General features: G+C 48.8%; 1 protein-coding gene across 1 annotated transcript in view; it reads left to right on the top strand.

The window, feature by feature from the left end:
• The window catches only part of CORO7 (coronin 7), a 996,081-nt gene that overhangs the window by 197,221 nt on the left and 775,878 nt on the right, over positions 1–22,982 (top strand). The window contains exon 7 of the mRNA XM_078663134.1: positions 15,396–15,446. Coding sequence (XP_078519260.1) covers positions 15,396–15,446 — 51 coding nt within the window. The remainder of the gene's footprint in view (positions 1–15,395; positions 15,447–22,982) is intronic.

The raw sequence follows: 22,982 nt of genomic DNA, 5'->3' as shown, positions 1-22,982 counted from the left end.
GGAGACACCATGCCGCAGCCATAGCTAAAAGGACTTGTCTGCAGTATTAGGCCCATACGTGTTAACGATGGCCACCTCCACCCCATCAAGTCTCCCCTGGAGTAACAGGACCTGCCCCTCCACATCAGCCTCCATGTAGGTCAGGCCAGGGGGACCCCAGGGGCAAGCCAGACCAATACCCCCCTTGAGAAAGATGAGCAACTGGCATAGTACACCTGACCCCTCCACTTCCTTGCCAGCTTCGTAGCCTCTGCATGGGTAAAGTGGGTCTCTTGCAGGCACGCTATATCAACACTGTGTCTCTTAAGGAGTGCCAACACCCTATAATGCTTTTTATAGGATCCTAACCCCCGCACATTCCATGAGAGGAGTTTACAAGTTCTAGGCGCACTCATCGTGTCCTGACTCTAGCAGGCAACATTGGGTACCCATCCCCATGCCATGATGGCACTGAATCCAAAAAAGACAAAATAAATATCACAACTACCACCCCCACATCCCCTCGGACAAGTAGGTCTAAACAACAACCTCATACATGTCCAAAGAAGTTGAAGTGTCAGGACGTACACCATCGCTACCCAGGCCCCATAAAATAAACCCTTAACGCGATGAGGAAGTACCCTTCCCCACCTCACAACAGACACTAAACCTTAGACAAACATGTCACATCAAGCAAAGAAGCACCTCCGCTGGCACAAAGGTGTGGCATTCAACTGGGCACTCCCAGATCTCCCAGGGGGTCGCAGAATCCGTGCACTGCTCATCATGAAGCCTCCAGACTGACTCCAGTAACAAATAAAGAAATAAAATCCGTATTTGTAAAGCGCTAACTACTCACTCTGCAATATGATGGGGACCCCCTGTGGAGAACCTACAAGGTCAGGGAGAAGAGGGGAAATAAGACCACAACAAACAAAAAAATCTCCCTCTCGACCTATATTTCTTATTTTCACTTAGTTTGGTACAGCCACAGGCTTTGAGCTAGAAAAGATTCTTAATAACCCAAAAAACTCATATAGATAACAAAAATATATAATATTTTACTTCATTTCTTTTATCAAAAATGCTATCATCATCATATTCTTTTTATAAATCTTTTTTGCATGTGTATAAATAATTCAACATAACAACATATCACAATGAACACACAATAAATAAAGAAAACGAACTACTCACTCTAACGGGTCTCAAGGCGCTGGGGGCAGTTGTGGAAATTAAGTGAGCTATTGCCCAGAGTCACATGGGGCTGAGCTCAGCTGCCGCCGGAGCCGGGGATTGAACCGTGAACACTGTGCTCCGAAGTCAGCTGCCCTGGCCGCTGCACCACACCTCTCCACCAATCACCTAACACGCTAGGGATCATGGATTCACCCACACAGCAACTGTTCTTTAACCCCTTGCGCGCTCGTGACGGAACCATTCCGTCACGAGCCACGGTGGGGCTGTGCTGGTGACGGAATGGTTCCGTCACGGCCCGGCCGCCGTGCCTGCGCGGTGCTGATTTCGTGCCTGCGCGGCGCGTTCTATTGAGCGGGCTGGGCCGTGATGGAACCATTCCGTCACAAGCACAGCGCCACTGCGGCTCGTGACGGAGTGGTTCCGTCACGAGCATGGCGGCGCCGCGCGGCCCCCCCTGCCCCCTAGCGCCGCGGTAGAATTACCGCCGCGGCCAAGGGGTTAAAAGAAAAGTCATCATTCAGGCACCCTCCTTATTCCAAGTGCACAGCAATGCAGCTCCGTCCTGGAGACCATGCAAGCAGGAGCATTAGCAATTAATCCATCAGTGCAGAGTGCAATCAATAACATCACTATTGTGTGAGGGGGCGTCTGAGTCCTCACCGTCCTGGGAGGAGTCACTCCTTCGCTCCTCCAGCACCTGCAGCATTACCAACGTCGATGATTACACTGTGCTGTGGGGATTAATATCTTTGTTAAGGGTTTTGCATTTCTATGGCAGCCAAATCCAAATAAAAAGGTGATTTTAGGGCTACTTTAGGTAAAGGTATATATTCTTCCGTAAGTGTGCAAGAGGAAGACTCCGCATTGGGTGAGGGTATGCGACTTCTCCACAAAGCAAGAAGCATAAAATTCCAAAAATGCACAGTTGCATTTTCAATCGCTTATCTTAGAATTGCCTTTCTATCACTGAATGGGAGAAGTAATTCAGATTCTCTAGTTTGGATGTGGGTAACAGGAAGACTTGAACAGTTCTGTAGCTACAGACTTAGAAGTTTGTCCTTTGGCTATCACCTTGCTCATGGAAAGATGCATTTAAAGCAGTGACAGTACTATGAATCTATCTCGGCTTTGGGTAGGCATATCTAATGTCAGCTGCAATTCAATAATAATTACTGCAAATTGCTGTTCACTTCAATGGCTTAAGACAGACTCTGATGTAGTTGTTCCCTCAATAAAGCAGGACCAGTGACAGATTCTTTGAAACTGTGGTCAACTGTTCAGAAATGGATTAAAGAACCATGGAGTATCTGGTATGCATGAAGTTTTTAAGTAATTCTCTTCTAATGCATATCAGAATATTTTCTGCATTACCCCAAGTTGAAACTATTGATGCAAGTCATCAAGGTCATTTGAACGCTGTTCTTTTACTCTCTCTGTGCCTCGTTGAATTGGCACAGCCCCCTTCTTAGATGAAGCTATCCATAGTGTCACTTGGCTTTAAAGAAATACACTTTTGAGAATTGTGAAGACTGAGACGACACCTTACCATTTCTTGCATCTTTTCCATGCCAAATGTTTTCAACGGCGATGCTTTCTTTGAAAGAAACGGCGCTCGAAAGCGACGAAATGAACAGCCGCAGAAATGTCGGACATACAGAAAGTGACCACCAGATGGCGCAGTTCGCACCCACACATTGCCAACAATCTAATAAAAGCACCAGAACCCGCAATAATATTTCAATATTAAAGCAGAGAGGCGAAAATCAAACGCCAGTTTCTATTTTGCAACACGAAGATTCGAAAAGTTGGGCCCTTTGCGGTGACATTTCAACTACTTTCCTATTTAGTGAAGCAAAATACTGCTAAATAAAACAGTGGGTTCACGTGATGGCTCTCATCCTTCCTGATTTAGAAGTTAAACTAATGCTGTGATGGCAAGCAACACGACTGTACTGGGCAACTGTTTGGGGGACTCGTTAGTTACGAGTAAGCACTATACTTGCAACGAGGACCCCCCCCCCACACACACACACACACAATCGCGTGCATAGATCGCCTTCTCCACTGCACAGCCTTCTGCTGCTAAGTTCTGGCTCTACCAGCGACCAGTGCTTGAAATGGAAAAATGCAAGTGTTGGTACTCTCCAATTAAAAGTATTACGTCGCTCTTGAGAAGTGCCGGTACTCTCTCTCTCTCAAAATAAAAAAGTGCCGGTACTAAGTATCGGACAGAACCGGCCCAAGTAAAGCACTGTCCTTATAGCCCGCGGCTCTACTGTCTGGTTCACACAGCTGCTTCCCTGCTGTGACTCTTGGCCTGTGAACCGCCAAGGCCCTAAAATAACATGAGGCCACATTCAAGGGAGCCTTTCTGCCTATCCGCATGGAGAGCCCCATCAATACCTGCACCCTGGGCGTCGCCAGTGCTTTGTTGCTCTTCCTGCCACCCTGTAGCCCCCAGAAGACCCGCACTTGAAGCCTCCCTCAGATTGCCCAAAACCAGCATGACACAAGGAATGCCACAGGCTACGCCTGCCATACCACAGCAGGTAATATTGAATCCTAGCAATGCCAATCCATGAGAATCAAGCGACGCACTCTGTAAGTGGGTGAGTCAAACCTTGCGACTGCAATCCCGCCCACTGCGCAGCATGCCCCCAGCCTCAGCAGGCACCACCACACAATTCCTTGAGGCCACCACCACGCCCTGCTACCTTGCACTCACGAAGTCCCAGGCAGGGGCGGCTCCTAAGCAATGGCGGAGGAGCGTTGCCCCACTGGCAGAGCAAGCAACTAAAAAGTAAAACGATATTTGATTATCATTTTATTTTAAAGCTGCTGGTACAGCCAGCGTGTACAGGGAGGGGCCGGGGCATGGGAGGGGTTAGTAGGATAAGTGCTATATGCACTCTCGAAGTGCTCATGTGTGTTTGGCCGGCTGTCTCAGGCCGACCAAAACATACATGCGCACTTGGGTTTCTCCAGCCCGGCTGCATTGAGAAGCTGGGCTGGAGAAACCCCACCGTTTCCTTGATCTGAGCAGGGCGTCTTTCTAGCCTGGTCAGACCAATTAGGATTGGGCAGGGAGGCTGATGCAGCCGCAGCGCTTGCTGGGACACGAAGACGAAGCACCCGGCTGGATGCGGCCGTCAACTTAAGGTACGTTTTATTTAATTTTTGTTGTGCTCCCCCCTCCCCAGCGCACCCTTCTTCGCCTGCCCCACTAGCCTTTGTGTGAGGCGGCCGCCACTATTCCCAGGACCAGCACCGCCATCACCCTGCTGGAGCTGAGCTGACCATTGAGGGAGGCCCTCCTGCAGAAGCTGTTCACACTGCACCCACCCAGCTCACAATGTCCTCCTGCCATGCAATGAACTTGTCAATTCTGTGATGACGGCCGCAAGATGGAAAAACTGGCTCAGCAGAGTCACTTATTACTTCTGAGCCACTCACGAAACCGAACCTGTGGTGAAACACTCACTGCTTCTGCAGTAGAAGACATATTCACGTTATTTGAAAACATCTCTAATATTAGAAATGAACACAACTATTTTGCCGCAGTAGTGGCACTCATTGCGCACTTTGATCGCAGATCAACCCATACTTTGAGCACTTCAAGCTTTGTCAAGTGCGGCAAAGGGAGGACAAGTTTGTTGACTGACTCTACTTGCGGCTGCATGAAATAGCAAGCACTTGCACAGATGATGTTTATTGATACCCACAAAGAGGTTAGAGCTTCAATGATCCAAGGGTGCAAATCAAGTTTCCTCAGTAGACTCTTAGTACGAGAATCTGGCATGACGCTGGACTACATACTGACACTTGGACCAGCTCATGAACTGTTACAGCAGTGCAGAGTGCATGGAAGAGGGCCTAGTCAAAATCAGCATGTCACAATCACCCTCCTCCGAGCCCAAGGTCTAGACTGAAATAGTAGATCTAGTGTGCAAGAAGCGTCCTTCCAGACTTGTCCTGAAAACAGCCACAGATGTATCCGCACACAGTGGCGTAACAAAACTTGAGGGGGCCCCCCTGCAAACTACATGGAGGGGGGCCCTCCTCCCATCCTCCGTGCCAGTCTAGAGCTCTCAGGCCAGCGACCCGCCATACTGCAGGGGATGCGGGCGATTTTTACGCCACTGTCACCAATACAGCCGTTATAAGTAACTCTGGATGGTGGAGTTAAAGGTTGGGCTTAGTCTGCCCACAGGTTATCATAGGTGGTGGTCCATTAATCACAGGGTCCCTGCCATCAGTACGCTGGGGAAGTTTGCCCAATTTTAGGTGGGTTTCCTGATGCAGACTCTTGTGATGATATACAACATCGGGCCCACTCATTGTTCAGTTTTGACAAAAGTGCATCGCTCCTTCTGGTTTCCGTTTTAAAACATTAGACAATGCGACAATGCAGTGTTTCAAAAGCAGATGTAACTACTAAGAGCACATTTTGATAATACATTTTTATTAGCAGACAATAGCAATCTTAAGAGGCATTGCATAGCTTCATACACACTGTGACCCCAATTCCATCACAGTCTTTCTCTCTCTCTCTCTCTCAATGAGTCAGTCTCTCTCGCTCAGTCAGTCAGTCTCTCTCTCTCTCTGTCATTCAGTCTCTCTGTCAGTCAGTCTGTCAGTCTCTCTCTCTCTCTCTCTCTGTCAGTCAGTCAGTCATTCGGTCTCTCTCTCTGTCAGTCTCTATCTCTCTCTCTCTGTCAGTTTCTCAGCCAGTCAGTCTCTCCGTCAGTCAGTATTCAGACTCTGAGTCAGTCAGTCTCCACTCTCTCTCCACTCTCTCCACTCTCTACTCTCTCCACTCTCTCTCCACTCTCTCTCCACTCTCTCTCTCCACTCTCTCCCTCTCCACTCTCTCCCTCTCCACTCACTCTCTCCACTCACTCTCTCCACTCTCTCTCTCCACTGTCTCTCTACTCTCTCTCCACTCTCTCTCTCATCTCTCTCCACTCTCTCTCCACTGTCTCCCTCCACTCTCCACTCTCCCTCCACTCTCTCTCTCTCCACTCTCTCTCTCCACTGTCTCACTCTCTCTCCCTTCTCTCTCTCTACACTCACTCCACTCTCTCTACTCGATCCACTCTCTCCACTCTCTCTCTACTCTCTCCACTCCCTCTCCACTCTCTCTCTCCCTTCTCTCTCTCTACACTCACTCCACTCTCTCTACTCGATCCACTCTCTCCACTCTCTCTCTACTCTCTCTCCACTCTCTCTCCACTCTCTCTCTACTCTCTCTCTCCACTCTCTCTCTCTCTCTCTCCACTCTCTCCACTCTCTCTCTCTACTCTCTCTCTCTCCACTCTCTCTACTCTCTCTACTCTCTCTCTCTCTCTCTCTCTCTCTCTCTCTCTCTCTCTCTCTCTCTCTCCATTCTCTCTCTCCATTCTCTCTCTCCACTCTCTCTTTTTCCACTCTCTCTCTCTCTCTCTCTCCACTCTCTCTCTCTCTCCACACTCTCTCTCCCCACTCTCTCTCTCTCCACTCTCTCTCCACTCTCTACTCTCTCTCTACTCTCCCTCTACTCTCTCTCTCCACTCTCTCTCTCTCCACTCTCTCTCTCTCTCTCTCTCTCTCTCCTCTCTCTCTCTCCTCCCTCTCTCCACTCTCTCTCTCCTCCCTCTCTCCACTCTCTCTCCTCTGTCTCCCTCTCCACTGTCTCTCTCACCACTGTCTCTCCACTCTCTCTCTCTCTCCACTCTCTCTGTCCACTCTGACTCTCCCAACGCTCTCTCCTCTGTCTCCCTCTCCACTCTCTCTCCACTGTCTCTCTCTCCACTGTCTCTCCACTGTCTCTACTCTCTCCACTCTCTCTCGCCACTCTCTCCACTCTCTCTCCACTCTCACTCCACTCTCTCTCTCTCTCCACTCTCTCCACTCTCTCTCTCTCTCTCTCCACTCTCTCACTCCACTCTCTCTCTCTTCACTGTCTCTCTCCACTGTCTCTCTACTCTCTCTCCACTCTCCACTCTCTCTCCACTCTCTCCACTCTCTCTCTCCACTATCTCTCTCCACTATCTCTCTCCACTCTCTCTCTCCACTCTCTCTTTCCACTCTCTCTCCATTCTCTCTCTCCTCTCTCTCTCTCTCTCCACTGTCTCTTTCCACTGTCTCTCTCCACTCTCTCTCTCTCTCCTCCACTCTCTCTCCACTCTCTCTCCACTCTCTCTCTCCACTCTCTCTCTCCACTCTCTCTCTCCACTCTCGCTCTCCCCTCTCGTCTCTCTCTCTCCATTCTCTCTCCACTCTCTCTCTCTCCACTGTCTTTCCACTGTCTCTCTCCACTCTCTCTCTCCACTCTCTCTCTCTCCTCCACTCTCTCTCCACTCTCTCTCCACTCTCTCTCCACTCTCTCTCTACTCTCTCTCCACTCTCTCCACTCTCTCTCTCCACTCTCTCTCTCCACTCTCTCTCTCCACTCTCTCTCTCCCCTCTCGCTCTCCCCTCTCGCTCTCCCCTCTCGCTCTCCACTCTCGCTCCCCACTCTCTCTCCACTGTCTCTCTCTCTCTCCACTTTCTCTCTCCACCCTCTCCTCTCTCGCTCTACTCTCTCTCTCCACTGTCTCTCTCCACTGTCTCTCTCCACTCTCGCTCTCTCCACTCTCTCTCCACTCGCTCTCTTGCTCCACTCTCTCTCTTGCTCCACTCTCTCTCTTGCTCCACTCTCTGTCTTGCTCCACTCTCTCTCTCCACTCTCTCTCACTCTCCACTCTCTCTCTCACTCCGCTATCTCTCTCTCACTCCACTCTTTCTCTCTCACTCCACTCTCTCTCTCACTCCACTCTCTCTCCACTCTCTCTCACAAAGTAGTGTACGTTGCCATGGGCGTCCGCAGAAATGTTTCCAGGGGGGGCACATTTTTTACTTCATCGCCATCCCCCTTGCACTCTTCTCCCCTCTGCCTTGCACCCTTCTCGCCCTCTCCCTTGCACCCTTCTCCCCCTCCCCCTTGCACCCTTCTCCCCCTCCCCCTTGCACCCTTCTCCCCCTTCGCCTTGCACCCTTCTCCCCCTTCGCCTTGCACTCTTTTCTACCTTGCACCCTTCTCCCCTCTGCCTTGCACCCTTCTCCCCTCTGCCTTGCACCCTTCTCCCCTTTGCCTTGCACCCTTCTCCCCTTTGCCTTGCACCCTTCTCCCCTCCGCCTTGCACCCATCTCCTCTCTGCCTTGCACCCATCTCCTCTCCGCCTTGCACCCTTCTCCTCTCTGCCTTGCACCCTTCTCCCCTCTACCTTGCACCCTTCTCCCCTCTGCCTTGCACCCTTCTCCCCTCTGCCTTGCACCCTTCTCCACTCTGCCTTGCACCCTTCTCCACTCTGCCTTGCACCCTTCTCCACTCTGCCTTGCACCCTTCTCCCCTCTGCCTTGCACCCTTCTCCCCTCTGCCTTGCACCCTTCTGCTCTCTGCCTTGCACCCTTCTCCCCTCTGCCTTGCACCCTTCTCTCCTCTGCCTTGCACCCTTCTCCCCTCTGCCTTGCACACTTCTCCCCTCTGCCTTGCACCCTTCTCCCCTCTGCCTTGCACCCTTCTCCCCTCTGCCTGGCACCCTTCTCCTCTCTGCCTTGCACCCATCTCCTCTCCGCCTTGCACCCTTTTCCTCTCTGCCTTGCACCCTTCTCTCAACCTTGCACCCTTCTCTCTACCATGCACCCTTCTCCCCTCTACCTTGCACCCTTCTCCCCTCTGCCTTGCACCCTTCTCCCCTCCGCCTTGCACCCATCTCCTCTCCGCCTTGCACCCTTCTCCTCTCTGCCTTGCACCCTTCTCTCTACCTCACACCCTTCTCCCCTCTACCTTGCACCCATCTCCCCTCTGCCTTGCACCCTTCTCCCCTCTGCCTTGCACCCTTCTCCCCTCTGCCTTGCACCCTTCTCCCCTCTGCCTTGCACCCTTCTCCCCTCTGCCTTGCACCCTTCTCCCCTCTGCCTTGCACCCTTCTCCTCTCTGCCTTGTACCCTTCTCCTCTCTGCCTTGTACCCTTCTCCTCTCTGCCTTGCACCCTTCTCCCCTCCGCCTTGCACTCTTCTCCCCTCTGCCTTGCACCCTTCTCCTCTCTACCTTGCACCCTTCTCCTCTCTACCTTGCACCCTTCTCCTCTCTGCCTTGCACCCTTCTCCCCTTTGCCTTGCACCCTTCTCCCCTTTGCCTTGCACCCTTCTCCTCTCTGCCTTGCAGCCTTCTCCCCTCTGCCCTGCACCCATCTCCTCTCCGCCTTGCACCCATCTCCTCTCTGCCTTGCACCCTTCTCCCCTCCGCCTTGCACTCTTCTCCCCTCTGCCTTGCACCCTTCTCCTCTCTACCTTGCACCCTTCTCCCCTCTGCCTTGCACCCTTCTCCTCTCTACCTTGCACCCTTCTCCTCTCTGCCTTGCACCCTTCTCCCCTTTGCCTTGCACCCTTCTCCTCTCTGCCTTGCAGCCTTCTCCCCTCTGCCCTGCACCCATCTCCTCTCCGCCTTGCACCCATCTCCTCTCTGCCTTGCACCCTTCTCCTCTCTACCTTGCACCCTTCTCCTCTCTCCCTTGCACCCATCTCCTCTCCGCCTTGCACCCTTCTCCTCTCCGCCTTGCACCCTTCTCCTCTCCGCCTTGCACCCTTCTCCCCTCTATCTTTCACCCTTCTCCCCTCTGCCTTGCACCCTTCTCGGCTCCCCCTTGCCCACCACCTGCGGACGCCCACATGGTGCTTCTAACAAGAGTGCTTACCTGAGGGCACCATTTTCCTGCCGCATCCCTTCTCATATGAGCTTTGCCCTTGAGAGTGCTCTCTCTGGGGGCTACCACTCTTGTCAGGGTCCCGAGCAGTGCTCCGTGCTGCCTCCTGCTCTCTCTCTGGGGCCCCCACCCCCGTCCTTGTCAGGGTCTCGAGCAGTGCTCTGTGCTGCCTCCGCTCTCTCTGGGGCCCTCAGGTCCCCCGTCCTTGTCAGGGTCCTGAGCAGTGCTCCGTGCTGCCTCCTGCCCTCTCTCTGGGGCCCCCACCCCCGTCCTTGTCAGGGTCTCGAGCAGTGATCTGTGCTGCCTCCTCTCTCTCTGGGGCCCCCACCCCCGTCCTTGTCAGGGTCCTGAGCAGTGCTCTGTGCTGCCTCCTGCTCTCTCTCTGGGGCCCCCACCCCCGTCCTTGTCAGGGTCTCGAGCAGTGCTCAGTGCTGCCTCCTCTCTCTCTGGGGCCCACAGTCCCCGTCCTTGTCAGGGTCCCGAGCAGTGCTCTGTGCTGCCTCCTGCTCGCTGCCCCCCCCCCTCTCCTTGTCAGGGTCCTGAGAAGTGCTCTGTGCTGCCTCCTGCTCTCTGGGACCCCAGCCCCCCCCCCCCCCATTCCTTGTCAGGGTCCCTGCTCTGTGCTGCCTCCTGCCCCCCCCCCCCTCCTTGTCAGGGTCCCTGCTCTGTGCTGCCTCAGAGGAGCAGTGGAAACTGCTGTCTCTGGGGCCCCCACCTTGTCCCGGCCTGCCTCTGACTGAAGAGAAACAATGTTGATACTTTGTTTCTCTTCAGTCAGAGGTAGGGGGGCGAGAGGCTCAGAGCAGGCTGCAGACTGCACCTGCCTTTGAGGGAGAGAGGCTTGCAAGACTCTCTCACAGCTCTCAGAAGAGCTGAGGGGGGGGCCCCCTTCATTAACTGAGAGTGCCCCTCCCCCCGCACCGCGGGGCCTGCGTGGCGTTTGTTACGCCCCTGTCCGCAGACGGACCATGGACGAGATCTACACCCCCTTTCACAATGCCCAGTGCAGGAGAAAACGAGCATGAAGTGGGCAGTATAAACACTTTGCGTTGAGTTTGCCGCAGCAACGCCAGAGGGCGGCAAGGAGGCGCCCATAGCCCTTTTCAATCTGTCAGAGCGGAAGTGCCAGAAGAGCCCCAAGGCCCTCACAGCAACATAGATCCATACGGCACAATTGAGGACAGTGATGAAGAAGTCTTTTTCCTATCCTTCACCAATCATAAGGCCACATGGAAATGACCACAAACAGAGTGCAGCGTGTGTTTATTAACACAATCATGGATACCGGCGCCTCAGTTGAAGTAATAGCAAACACAACAAGATGATGGACAGAGCGCTGAAACTTTTCAGCCATTTACCTCCGTCAAGAGATCTGGGTTCAGTCGATCATTCTTTTGCTCACTACGCCACCCCAGTTTGGACCCAGCCATATCCAAATCAGTCTTGTCCCTGTGCCTCATGGGAACAGTCTATCCCGAATTGCCAAGCCAGGTCCTCCCTGGACCGGAAACAAGCATTCTTTGACCGGTTTCATGGTATCACCCCTCAGCCAGGCTAGATTGAATCCAGTGGCACTGTGAGCAAAGTACCCATGTCTTGGCATACCCCTGGCCACTTAGGGTTGAAAAGTTTCAGCAATCCGTCCATCATCTTGTTGTGTTTGCTTTGTTTGCCCTAAGTGACCAAGGGTATGCCCAGACATGAGCAGCAGTGGTGAGCGATGTAGTGGGGGCGATGGGAAGATGAGCAAGCCACAACAGGGGGGAAAACCTTCATTGAAGCAGGATCAGCGGCAAAAATAAATGTCATTATGTAATGTAACTGGTGAGCACCTAAAGCGCTCCAATACCATCGGTTTGTATTCATGCTATGGCAAGACAGATGACAGGATAAGCGCTCCAATGCCATCGGAGCTTGCAAAAAATGAAACAAACAAGTGCTGTTTGTGTTTTAACAATTTTTTTTAAAAATGCATTAGTTTAGGCACATGCCTTTTGGTGGTATGTGTACAAGAAAGACGTCCTGAAAACAAGCACTCCTATGGAGTGCTTGAAAACCAAAAAATAGCTCCACAAATCGGGAGCAGTGTAAGGAGATGTACTTGGTCCATGCGCTATGGGAGCGACAAACACAAGAAGAGGGTATGACGTCCGCATGCCATTACGAATGGCAACAAAGAAAAGGAGCGCAACACTGAAGTTTACCAATGGTAGGAGATAGGCGGCCTTGTAAGTTTCGCTGCTTGGGCCGTATCGGTAAGTCTGCAGTGGTGTGTGCACGTATTCATTTAGCGGTGTGTACTCCGCAGCCCACTCATCCAGGCCCACAGCAATACTACAACCTGCACATTCCTAAGTTCATCCTACTACTTTTGGGAAAAGTGGTGATTGCATCTGTTAAGAGGTTCTATCTCCCTGAGCAGGAACCGAGCATTTACCAATCAATTCTATCAAAGCCATGACATGCTTTGAAATGTGATCAATTTTGATATCATCTGGCTAAACTCCATGTAATATCGTTTTTAGTGATGTCATCATTTTGCTAATTAAGGTTTTTAAATCCAAAAAGCCCTACCTGTAATTGCTCGCAGAATGTTCGCAAGCATAAACCTCTCTTTGCTTAGTTGCTCTCATTCTAGTGCTTCATCCGTAGATATATTTGGCTGGATGAAATTTCACATTGAAACTCCACCAGGTGGCGCTATGGTCACACACTTAGTGAAACAAGCCTCTGCCGAAAGCGAGCCGGCAGATTTGAGCTGCAGGTTTACCTTAGACACGATGAGAGTAGCGACAGACCTTGATGCTGCCTTTGGGTGAAAGGCAGGACTTTATGTGGACCTGGTCTCACCGGTGACAAGTACTGGCAGTTTTTAAAAGGGGGTCTCGAAACGGGTCTCTATCGGGCTCTGTTTTGTGCCCTGGCCGTCCCCCCCCCCCCCCCCCCCCCCCCACTGCAGTGACATCAGGCACAACGATGTGCGCATGCTCATACTGCTCAATTCTCACTAGTGGAGAAGTTACGGCATGACGTCATGCCAGGTGAGTGGTGTTGTAGGGGAAGGAAAATCCTTTAAAGAGTAATTTTCTCTCTGAATTGCCCTTCTCTTTTTTGTATCTGAGGAGCAGCAACATTGCCGTGGTGTCACCAGGGCTTTAAGTGGAAGCTTTTTCAATATTATATACAAGCCATAGTTGCAGTTTTTTTTTTTATCATATGCAACTAGCAACCATTGCCAAAGCCAATAGTCCTGACTTGTTGTAGGTATGATGTTACTTGCTGTATCATATATCTGGATGCAATGACAGAAACAGCAAAATACAAGTCGGGCGGTACACTGTGCTAAACACAGATTTTTAGCTTATGCAGGGGCGGCCTTAGGCATGTGCAAGCTGTGCACCTGCACAGGGCCCCAAACCCCAGGGGCCACCACGCCAATATACATGGGCGTCCGCAGGGGAGGACAAAGGGCAAGGGGGTGCGCTTGCCCCCCCCCTGGATCGCCGGTCCCATTCCTTTTGGTCCGTCATGTTCAAGATTACAGCAGGCTGTTCCCCTGCGAGAAGCCCCAGGAGTTTAAATGATCTCTCACTTGGGGCCTCTCGCACTTCTCTTTGAACTCTGGAGGTTGCAGCAGACCCTCCCCGACCTCGAGCAGAGTGTGGACAGGCCCATTGTCATTCTGTCTGCTGCTGATCATTACATAAAGAATGACAATGGGCCGTCTGCCTTTAACTTGCCTTGAAGGCGATTGATGAAGTTAACATTTTGCCCCCCCCGTGGAAGGCGAGTGATGAAGTTAAAATGTTGCCCCCCCCTGGAAACATTTCTGCGGACGCCCACGCCAATATATAGCCATAATATAATAATCCTCTGAGGATGGATACATATTTGCGTGGCGGCCCCTGGCAGGGATTTGGCGGCCTCCGGCTCTCTTCCACTTCCAAACACCCTTAACCACCCCTCTTCACTGACCTCTGCGCTCCGCCCCGCCCGGACCCCCTCTTCTGGGGCCCCCTACCTACGCTCCCTGTCTAGGGCCGCCATGAGCCAACACCCGCCCCTGGCTTATGTGTTTTTAAGTCACGCCCTTAATTACACTGGCCACGCCCCTTTGAGAGAATCTCCCCCCAGTGTTTTCATCCCACTTAAAGCCCTGGCTAAAGGGAATATGCTGGAACCTTCCCCTTACATAAAGCACGCACAGCTTCGCCAAAAGTTACATGAGTGTCCACCTCTACCACAACAGTGCATCCAGCCAGAGTATGGGCTAATGGAAGAGTCTGTGGCCCTATTGATTTCTGCATAAACATGAATTTGCCACGCTCGTCCTTTTATTTATCAATGACAGCATAATTTTTTAACTGAAATCCGTTCTCAGTAAATTGCTGTATGATTTGCCTTTCCTTTCTGGATAATTTGGTCTACCCGTACCCCATAATTTAGTTGCCCACCTCCACATAATTCTACTTGACCTGCCCAGGCTAACAAAGGCTGGCGATGGGTAAGGTCACTCTCATGCTACAATAATCTCCTTGCACAGCCCATGTGCACAACGTCATTACACGTCACTCGTGGGTTATTATTCCCGTGCTACATTGGCTGGGTTTCACAGCAGGCACCATGTTATTACTGGGTATGTGTTCTCACCAGACATAGGGCATTCTTGCTGTGGTGCAGTGCCAGTTGTTCGCAACGGATGTCATACTGTCAGTGGATGTGGTTGTTGTAATCAAACATTGATAATTCTTACATTGGCAGTGGGTGCCGCATCAGACCCGTATTACTTTTACCAGGGCTTTAAGTGGGATGAAAAAACTGGGTGTCTCTCAAAGGGGTGTGGCCAATGTAATTAAGGGCGTGGCTTAAAAATGCATAAGCTAAAAATCTGTGCTTAGCATAGTGCGCCCCCCGACTTGTATTTTGCTGTTTCTGTCATTGCATCCAGATATATGATACAGCAAGTAACATCATACCTACAACAAGTCAGGACAATTGGCTTTGTCAATGGTTGTTAGTTGCATAAGCTAAATAAGCAGCAACTATGGCTTGTGTATAATATTGAAAACGCTTCCACTTAAAGCCCTGGTGACACCAGGACGATGTTGCTGCTCCTGAGTTTCAAAAAGAGAAGGGAAATTCAGAGAGAAAATGACCCTTTAAAGAATTTTCCTTCCCCTACAACAACGCTCACCTGGCATGACGTCATGCCCTAACTTCTCCACTAGTGAGAAGTGTGCAGCGCACATCGATGTGCCTGATGTCACTGCAGTCCGGGAAAAAACAGACCGCCTGTGCCAGGGCACAAAACAGAGCCCGATAGAGACCCGTTCGAGGCCCCTTTAAAAAAACTGCTGGTGCTCAGACCCGGTGAGACTCGGCCCACTTAAAGCCCTGACTTTTACCCTGGTACAAGGTAGGTGTATGTGGTTTGGTGCCTTATTCTGTGTAGCCTTACGTTCACTTATTCATTCTTTTTTATTCCAACAGGACAAGCAGCTGCGGATCTTTGACCCCAGGGTGACACCGTCTGCTGTTCAGGTACCAATCAACAATATTTCTTCAAGGCTAAGGAAAAGTAGTTGGTTTACCAAGAGTGCAGAAGAAAGAGGGCGATTCTGGACCTAAAACCTGGCATTGTTGTGCCCTACTAGAAGCTACATTGTCGTGGAGGAGGGGGTTGGGTGTGGCTGTTCTGTGTCTTCTAAAAGGGACCCAAAACGCATAGGGTTGCAGTGCTCCCTCTGGTTCAATGGCAGTGCTGGCCCCCCATTAGGGCAAAGGAGCGTCGCCCCCCCCTGCTGCCAGTGCAGCAAAATTGAAAAATACAACAGTAATAAAATGAATTACCGTTTTATATGTCATTGCTCCCAGCCAGAGCAGTGTTCGAGGGCGGGGCTTTGCTGCCGACTGGCGTCAGTGGAGTGGGGCTCACTCCACCAGTTTACATTGCGCGCGTCACTTTACCGGCTGTCATGTGATGGCCAACCTGGCATATGCAGTGTAAACCTCTCCACTTAGCTGTCTCAGACATCTGGGTGGAGAGCAGGCACAGGCCTCCTGTGCCTGCTGGATCGTTGAGGCAGCCCGCTCTAGCCAATCCTGCCGCTGCTCCCATGCTGCTCATCTGCTGCATGAGAGCATCATCAGGATTTGCAGAAGGGGGTTGCCTGAGGCTCCATGGGGTGCCGTCACGCTGGTGCCAGAAGAAAGCATGGAGGAGAGCGGAACACAGAGTACATTTACATTTTTTTAAAATATTTTTTTGGCCCCAATGGGGATTGTCTCTCGGCCCCCTATATGCCCATCCAGTGTCAGGGTCCCCGCCCGCCACTGCTTGGTGGGTCTAATCATGTGACGACTGGACGATCTTCCCTTTGATGTCTTGCTAATCCTCAACCGAGAGAAGGAAGCTGATGGTTTTACTTCCTGATGGCTAGTTCACAGGAATGAAGCTGATGGTTTTTCTTCCTGATGGCTAGTTCACAGGAAAGTTAAGATTTGTTTTTTGATCGCTATTCTAGCTCTACCCTTGCCTGCTGTAAATTAAAGGTAATGCATGGGCCAGCCACACACAGATCTCATGCATAAGCCCTTGGAGAGCATGGATGTGAAGCCTCTCTCTGATCTCCTATAAGATGCATGGGGAAAAATTAATTATGAGTGGTATTTGAAGTCCTTTAGTATGCACTGCATGGAAAAAGAGCAGAGCCTCATTCTGTTGTGCTGATGGGATCGTTGCGGCACAGCTCATACCCAGATTGGGCTCTCGGGACCCGCCAGGCCTCTAGGCTAATGGAAAGTGTTGGTGCAGCCTTCTCATCTCAGACCGAACCCCTTGTAGGGAAGTAAAACTGATGGGACTGCTCTGAGGGTCTTCAGGATCTCGTACAGAGAAAGACTAGTAGAACCAATGTATCGTTCATGCCGTAAAAAATCACCGACTGCTGTCCTGACCGATGCAGGTCATCCTCTGTATCGGATGTCCCATGTAGTGCTAGCTCGGATAGAGTTCATAAGGTTGGGTTCTAGGTTAGTTCCAGACTGGAACATGGGAACTTGAGTTTAGATTTCTGCGTGATTTCAGGAATATCCAGTTGGGGACTATCCAAGGGAAGGTTTCATTGGTTAGCAGCCCAAATACACATAGGTACCATGAGGCATGTGTAATGATCCTTAGGGATAGAAATGAATTGCAATTCACTGTAATACCTAGTGGTACAGATTATATTTCATAGCAGGAGCTTCCTCGGCTACTTTTAAGTGTAAGCTGATTTACAAGGATGGATACAGGCTTGTGTGGCGGGATCTACCCTCTGGAAATAGTCACAACTTTTGCCTCCCGGTGCGATTTGAAAATTGGTGAAAATGTCTGTTGCTATGAATCTGCTTGTAGAGTCCTCAGGAAAAACCACCATAACCAGGAGCAACGCTGCGGTTACTGTTGCATAACACGCTGCTGAGGGCCATATAAAGGGAGAGTGCCTTTAGCAACGTTAACAGCCAGAGACAGAAGGACTAGAATGGAATGGAATGAGAACATCCCAATCCGGGAGCATAGAAAGTTCTGAAATGAACCGAGAGAAAAAGAATGAGTTACATTGGAATGTCAGAGCAGAAGACCTACACCAGTCATGGTTGGCCCTGAGCCACTCTTCATTGGAGCTCACATCAAAAATCATTATTGCATTTGTACGTAAAGACCAGTTTCAATATTGCAATGTTAGGAGCTCCATTGAAGGCAATGGAGTGCTCCGGGCTTCAAATGGCTGGTAAAAGCCTGGAACTTCAACATTCCAATTTTTGTTGTTCACAGCTGTTGATGTGAACAGATGCCTCATGGAGAACGAGGGGATTTCACTGAGACCTTTGTTTTATTTGTTAGAACATTCTGTCCTCTAGTAGTGGAATGTTTTAATAGCCTACGGAACCATCACAGCAGGCATTCACCTGGGGTCCTGGCCAAAGACCTGTCAGTCACCACTGTGATAACCTCCACCATCCTGTCCCAAAATGTCATAAACCCTTGAAGACCTCATTCTGTACCCCTGTGCAGAGAAGTAAGACCCCTTTTGCGGTGTCTCTCTGGATAAGGAGTAGGAACGTCTCATTTGCCTTCATATATGCCCCTCCATTTAGAGTCACATACCCAGCTCTGTTTTATTCCTCTGTTGTCGATTTGTTTTTTGTATCATGCAGAATCTGAAGTGAGCGACCTGAATCATTGAGGTGAAGCCTTCAGGAGTCCTCCGCCTCCTAACCCATCAAAGAGAGTATACCTTTCAAGTGGCAGCCCGCCTCTGAATGCATAGACCCTCATGCTAATGTTCCTCCTCCTGTCAAGTACAAGACCTAGACATGAATGGTGGTTCAAAAATCCGCATGTCAAACCTCTCATATGACATGCTTATTGATTTAAAGAACAACAGGCGTGATCCTTAGCCCTGAAGATCTGGCTATGTGTTAACCGTACATCTGGCTTAAGATACCCTCCCTATTATGTGTAGGACTCTGATAAACCTTACTAATGCAGTACGGCCCATAGGACTCAACAAATAAGTGCTACTGCAGCTGCTGAAAGCCTTACAAACCTGTTCAGATCTACACACGATCAATCTTCCAGACCTCTCCTTCCGCAGAAAAGACAGATATTATCATGGGCAAGTGTATACATGGAAATGCTAGGCTCGCGGAGAACCAAGAGAAGAAACCTGGTTATTCCTCAAGTTGGCAGCATTTGGTCAGCTGCTTTTTTGTGCGACTTGTCAACAACTGCAGCTAAAGTCAAGGCGCATGGAGTCACTGTGAGGAGTAGAGTACAACACAGGTCCTCTGTTCTGAACCAGCACCAACAGGGCAAAGTTGTGGATCTTAATTTTTGTGGGATCAACCGCTTCCACGACCACTACCACTGATGAAATAACGTGTCAGTGCAAAACTGGTGGTCGCTTACCATAATGTCACTTTTAGCTCTAAGGGCTTGATCTAGAGTTTTGCAGATGGAGTAAAGGTGGGTTCATACAAAGCCAATTTAAATGTTTTTGGTGTGCGACCGTCATTGGTGACGAACACTTACCCCAAACTTTTTAAACTATCTACTTTTTAAAGTCAAACTTCCAAAGTGGCAGTTTGTTTTTGGAATACTAAACTAATGGTCCAAACACCATGAAAGTTGCCTCCCTTGGTGTGTGGGTATTTCTAAAAAATATTTTACTGTTCCTCACCACCAGAATATTCCTGGCAGTGATGGACAGTAAAAATCTGACCACCCACTCTAATAAGGAAGACTGTCAGATAACTTACTTTCAATGGCCCTTATTCTTTGGGCTGTTGGCGATGCAACGGAGTACCTGTCTGTGAAACTATAAATCTGGCCCTAAGTATGTGGCCTGAAGCATCCACATGCACTTATTTGAGTTAGCGTATCTCCCCAGCTTTTAACACATATGTACTCCAGCGGAAAGAGAACATGTTAGGTTTCTCTCCCGAAGGTCTCGATTTCCTGTAATTTGGAATTCAGGACATTGCTTTCAAACTAAGATAGATATGGTGGCTTCCGTATCCCTAACCAGTACCTTCCCTGGATGGAATAGTTACTCTATCATAGCACCTGGGCACCGCCATGAAGTTGGGATACTGTATGGAAAATGTTGTAAAACATGCTAGACATCTGTACCTTCTTATGCTACCCTTTCCTCTTCTCTAGAAGTCCTCTCAGACTCTTCCTAGATACTTAGGAATTCTAGGATTTAGCACAATTGAGGTTGTTTGATAGCAGAAGTAAGCTTCAGGTTTTCACTGATACATTTTTTATTTTCCCATCCTTTGACCCAACCCATACATTCTTCGTAAAAAGTTACAGTTGGACAACTTGTATCCTGTCATTGAGCCTGTCACCAGGTGGACTTACTATTTTCTGAAGACTTGAATAATTACCCCTTTGAAGCATTACAAATATTTCAATAGTTTGCCAGGATGGGAGACAGGTTCAGTAGACTTATTTTGCCCCTTAAATGCCAGGCACTACTTTTTTTGAGATGTAATCTTGGCATCAATGTTCAGATGGTAGAGCAAAACATAGTTATTGGTTTAGTGCACGCCATTCTACAGTAGTAAGCCAAAGTTTGGTCTGTCTGCTGGAGCAGCGGAGGAACTATCACTTTAGCCATGTTGACCTTTTAGGGTTCAAATTTTCGTGGAAGTTCAGCCCATCAGTAGACTTTATGGCATCCATTGAGTTTCACAGTCAAACAACAACGAAGACTGTCTTCGGTTCCCATATTTGGAATAATCCCCACTTCTCTGTGATTAGAGTGAGGCTGTCTATGAAAACATACATATTTATCTTGATATTTGTGCTTTGCATAGAATATTTCCTCTGCTGAGGTTTCAGATGCCATTACAAAACAATGTGGAAACCCAGTAAACCGTAGAGCGGGATAAATAACGATACAAAGTACAGTTGGTCCCAACGGAAATGTTTTTCATTAGTACCCTAAAATTTAATAACACACACTTGAAATGCTAATAAATTCATGATTTTATAATGAATTTAGCTATCAAATACATTCGTACAATACTCTTTCTTTTACTAAAGTTGCTCAATAGTGAGTGAAAAGGAAGGTGCGTGGGAGAGTACTCGTGAAAAGAGGAGGAAAAGGCAGGAATTTGAGTGCCAATATACAAAATTATACAAGTAATTAAGAAGACACCTGGCTGGAACTTCTTTGCATAGCTACTATCCACAATTATAAGCTACACCATGTATTTTCAAGTTATCTAGTCGTGGTTTCAAATGCAGTTGATGCTTTGATGATTGTTTGCAGCATGCTACCATTCTACTTGTCTGCTTCCAACTTACCCTTCCTTTAACTCTGAACAAATAATGAAGTTTACCTGTACACCAGAGAAGTGTGGTAATTGGCTTAATGGTTCTCTTAGAAAACACTACTCCTAAACCAGGCCCCCAACATTGCCTATCACTGATTATAATCTTCCCGTTTCCATAAACTATTGGGATGGTAGTTGTCTCCTAATGCATCGCTATGGAAACACAGCTACAGCCTCCTTCTGATCATTGCCAACAACTACTGCGATTCCATTAAGGATATCCTGGCCCACTCCAGTCATCAGCCTTTGTCGCAAGGAGAATCTTTTGAATCTTCTAACTAGCGCAATCTCAAGGTCATTCTTTGAGCGCTACATACTCCGTCATGAGCGTTTGAGATCATCATCTTCAGGTCCTTACACGTAAAGAAGGCGGTTGGGCAGACATTAATCGTCAGATGAAAATGAAAGTCTAACCCACAGCAATTAGGGCCCAGTGACTTAGTGCATGAAGAAGTCTATCTCCTGTTGCTCATGGCCACCATTTTACCAAAGAGGGTGTGTAAAGGGTAGTTGAATGGATTTGACAAATTGTTTCGGGTGTGATGAGTCACCTCTTTTACTAATGATGTCGTGCAAGAAGGTGTTTCTCTCCAATGTTCAAACAAGTTCCTTTTCTACTGGCATGAGGTGCCCTCTTGTTGAGTTCTGGACCTGTAGGTGAATTCTGGTGAGCCATCTTAGCTCTACGCATTCCACTAGTTGTTATCCACAGTCACATCGGTAACTTATTCGCATTCCTGATTTTCACCTGCAGAAGTAAAGCTGGTTTTCCTTTAGTTTAAGCTGGGAGGCGAATAAGGGAGACTAAGCACTCAAAAACACAATGCACAAATATTTGAGCATGAACACAAATATTGTGCAGTGCGTAAAAGAGGAGGAATGTCAGAACTACATCCCTTAAACCAGAAGGTTACAATAATTGACACAAGTCTCTAACGCACGGGCAAACATGTACAAGAACAGTAGTGTAAATTATCCAGACGTAAATGTATTCTCAGTTTCTTTCTGTATTTATTCAGTAATACCCTTTGCCAGCCAACACGTGTTTCACCATTGGGAAATTCCCCCCACAACTTCCTAAGGGTTGCACTTGCCCCGAATGATTATACGAGATCGAGTTATACTACGAGCAAACACCGATACGAACGAAGCGGACTTACTTGAACATTGTGGATTGGAGAGTGTTCGACTCTCGTATCATGTTGTGTCACTTGAATTGGACCTCATCTGGAACAGATTTTATCCCGACTAGATATTTGACTTATTCGAAGCAGCCCTGAGGAAGTCGTGGGGTAAATTTCCTATTGACGAAACACGTGTTGCCTGGCAGAGGGTATTGATTAGAGAAAGAAAGAATCTGAGAATACATGGACGTCTGAATAATGTACACAACTGTACTTGTATGTATTTGCATGTGCTTAGAGGCTTGAGTCAATTAAACTGGTTTTCACTGTTCATACAGGTGGCATTAATCCAGAAAAGCTTGTTACTTCAGTTCAAGACTAGATAACCGCTCGTTCCCATTCATGGAGGATCTTAATTATCTGAATGTTTTAAATTGAACCATTGCAAAGCTTGGCCTCCAATGTACGTAAAATGCAAAGAGTTAGGATTTGCAACACTTTTGTTTCTCGAGTGCCCGACACAAACCATTCCCATGTTTGCTGCTGGAAGGTTTTCTCTTTCTCTCTTGTATGACATAATAAGAACATGTTGTTCAGTGTGTTTAGATTGCATTTATATACCGCTTACGAGGCGTTGAGTGAACCTCTGCTGGTGTTATGTTTTTATTATAATGGCACAAACGTGCCACTATGAAAAAGCTCATGCATTTGTAAGTTAGATGAAGGTTTGTGTACCCTACTCGGACAAAGAGTGCTTCCATCACTATACATGTTTGGCAAAGCGCACATTGGTTTGAGCATGGTGTAGTGATCTTGTTTCATGAGTAACGTCATTTTGTAACAGGAGATACTCATTTCCAGCAATTCTTTGCATTGGAGTAATTTCATGTTTCAGCAGTTAAGGGAGCCAGCCATCCTTTTAATACTGCCATATGTCATGAGTACAAAACTGAAACCCCTGCAATATTGTTATTGCAGGTTATTGGTCAATGTTTTTTATTAACCTCAAGGAGAGGTGATCATATTACTGTTTACCAGTTACAGCAACTCCGATGGTACAAAG

This window comes from Lissotriton helveticus, chromosome 10 (assembly GCF_964261635.1).
Source record: "Lissotriton helveticus chromosome 10, aLisHel1.1, whole genome shotgun sequence".
Classification (NCBI taxonomy): Eukaryota; Metazoa; Chordata; class Amphibia; order Caudata; family Salamandridae; genus Lissotriton; species Lissotriton helveticus.
Note: the sequence above shows the minus strand (reverse complement) of the source record. Positions and strands in the feature narration are given on the sequence as shown.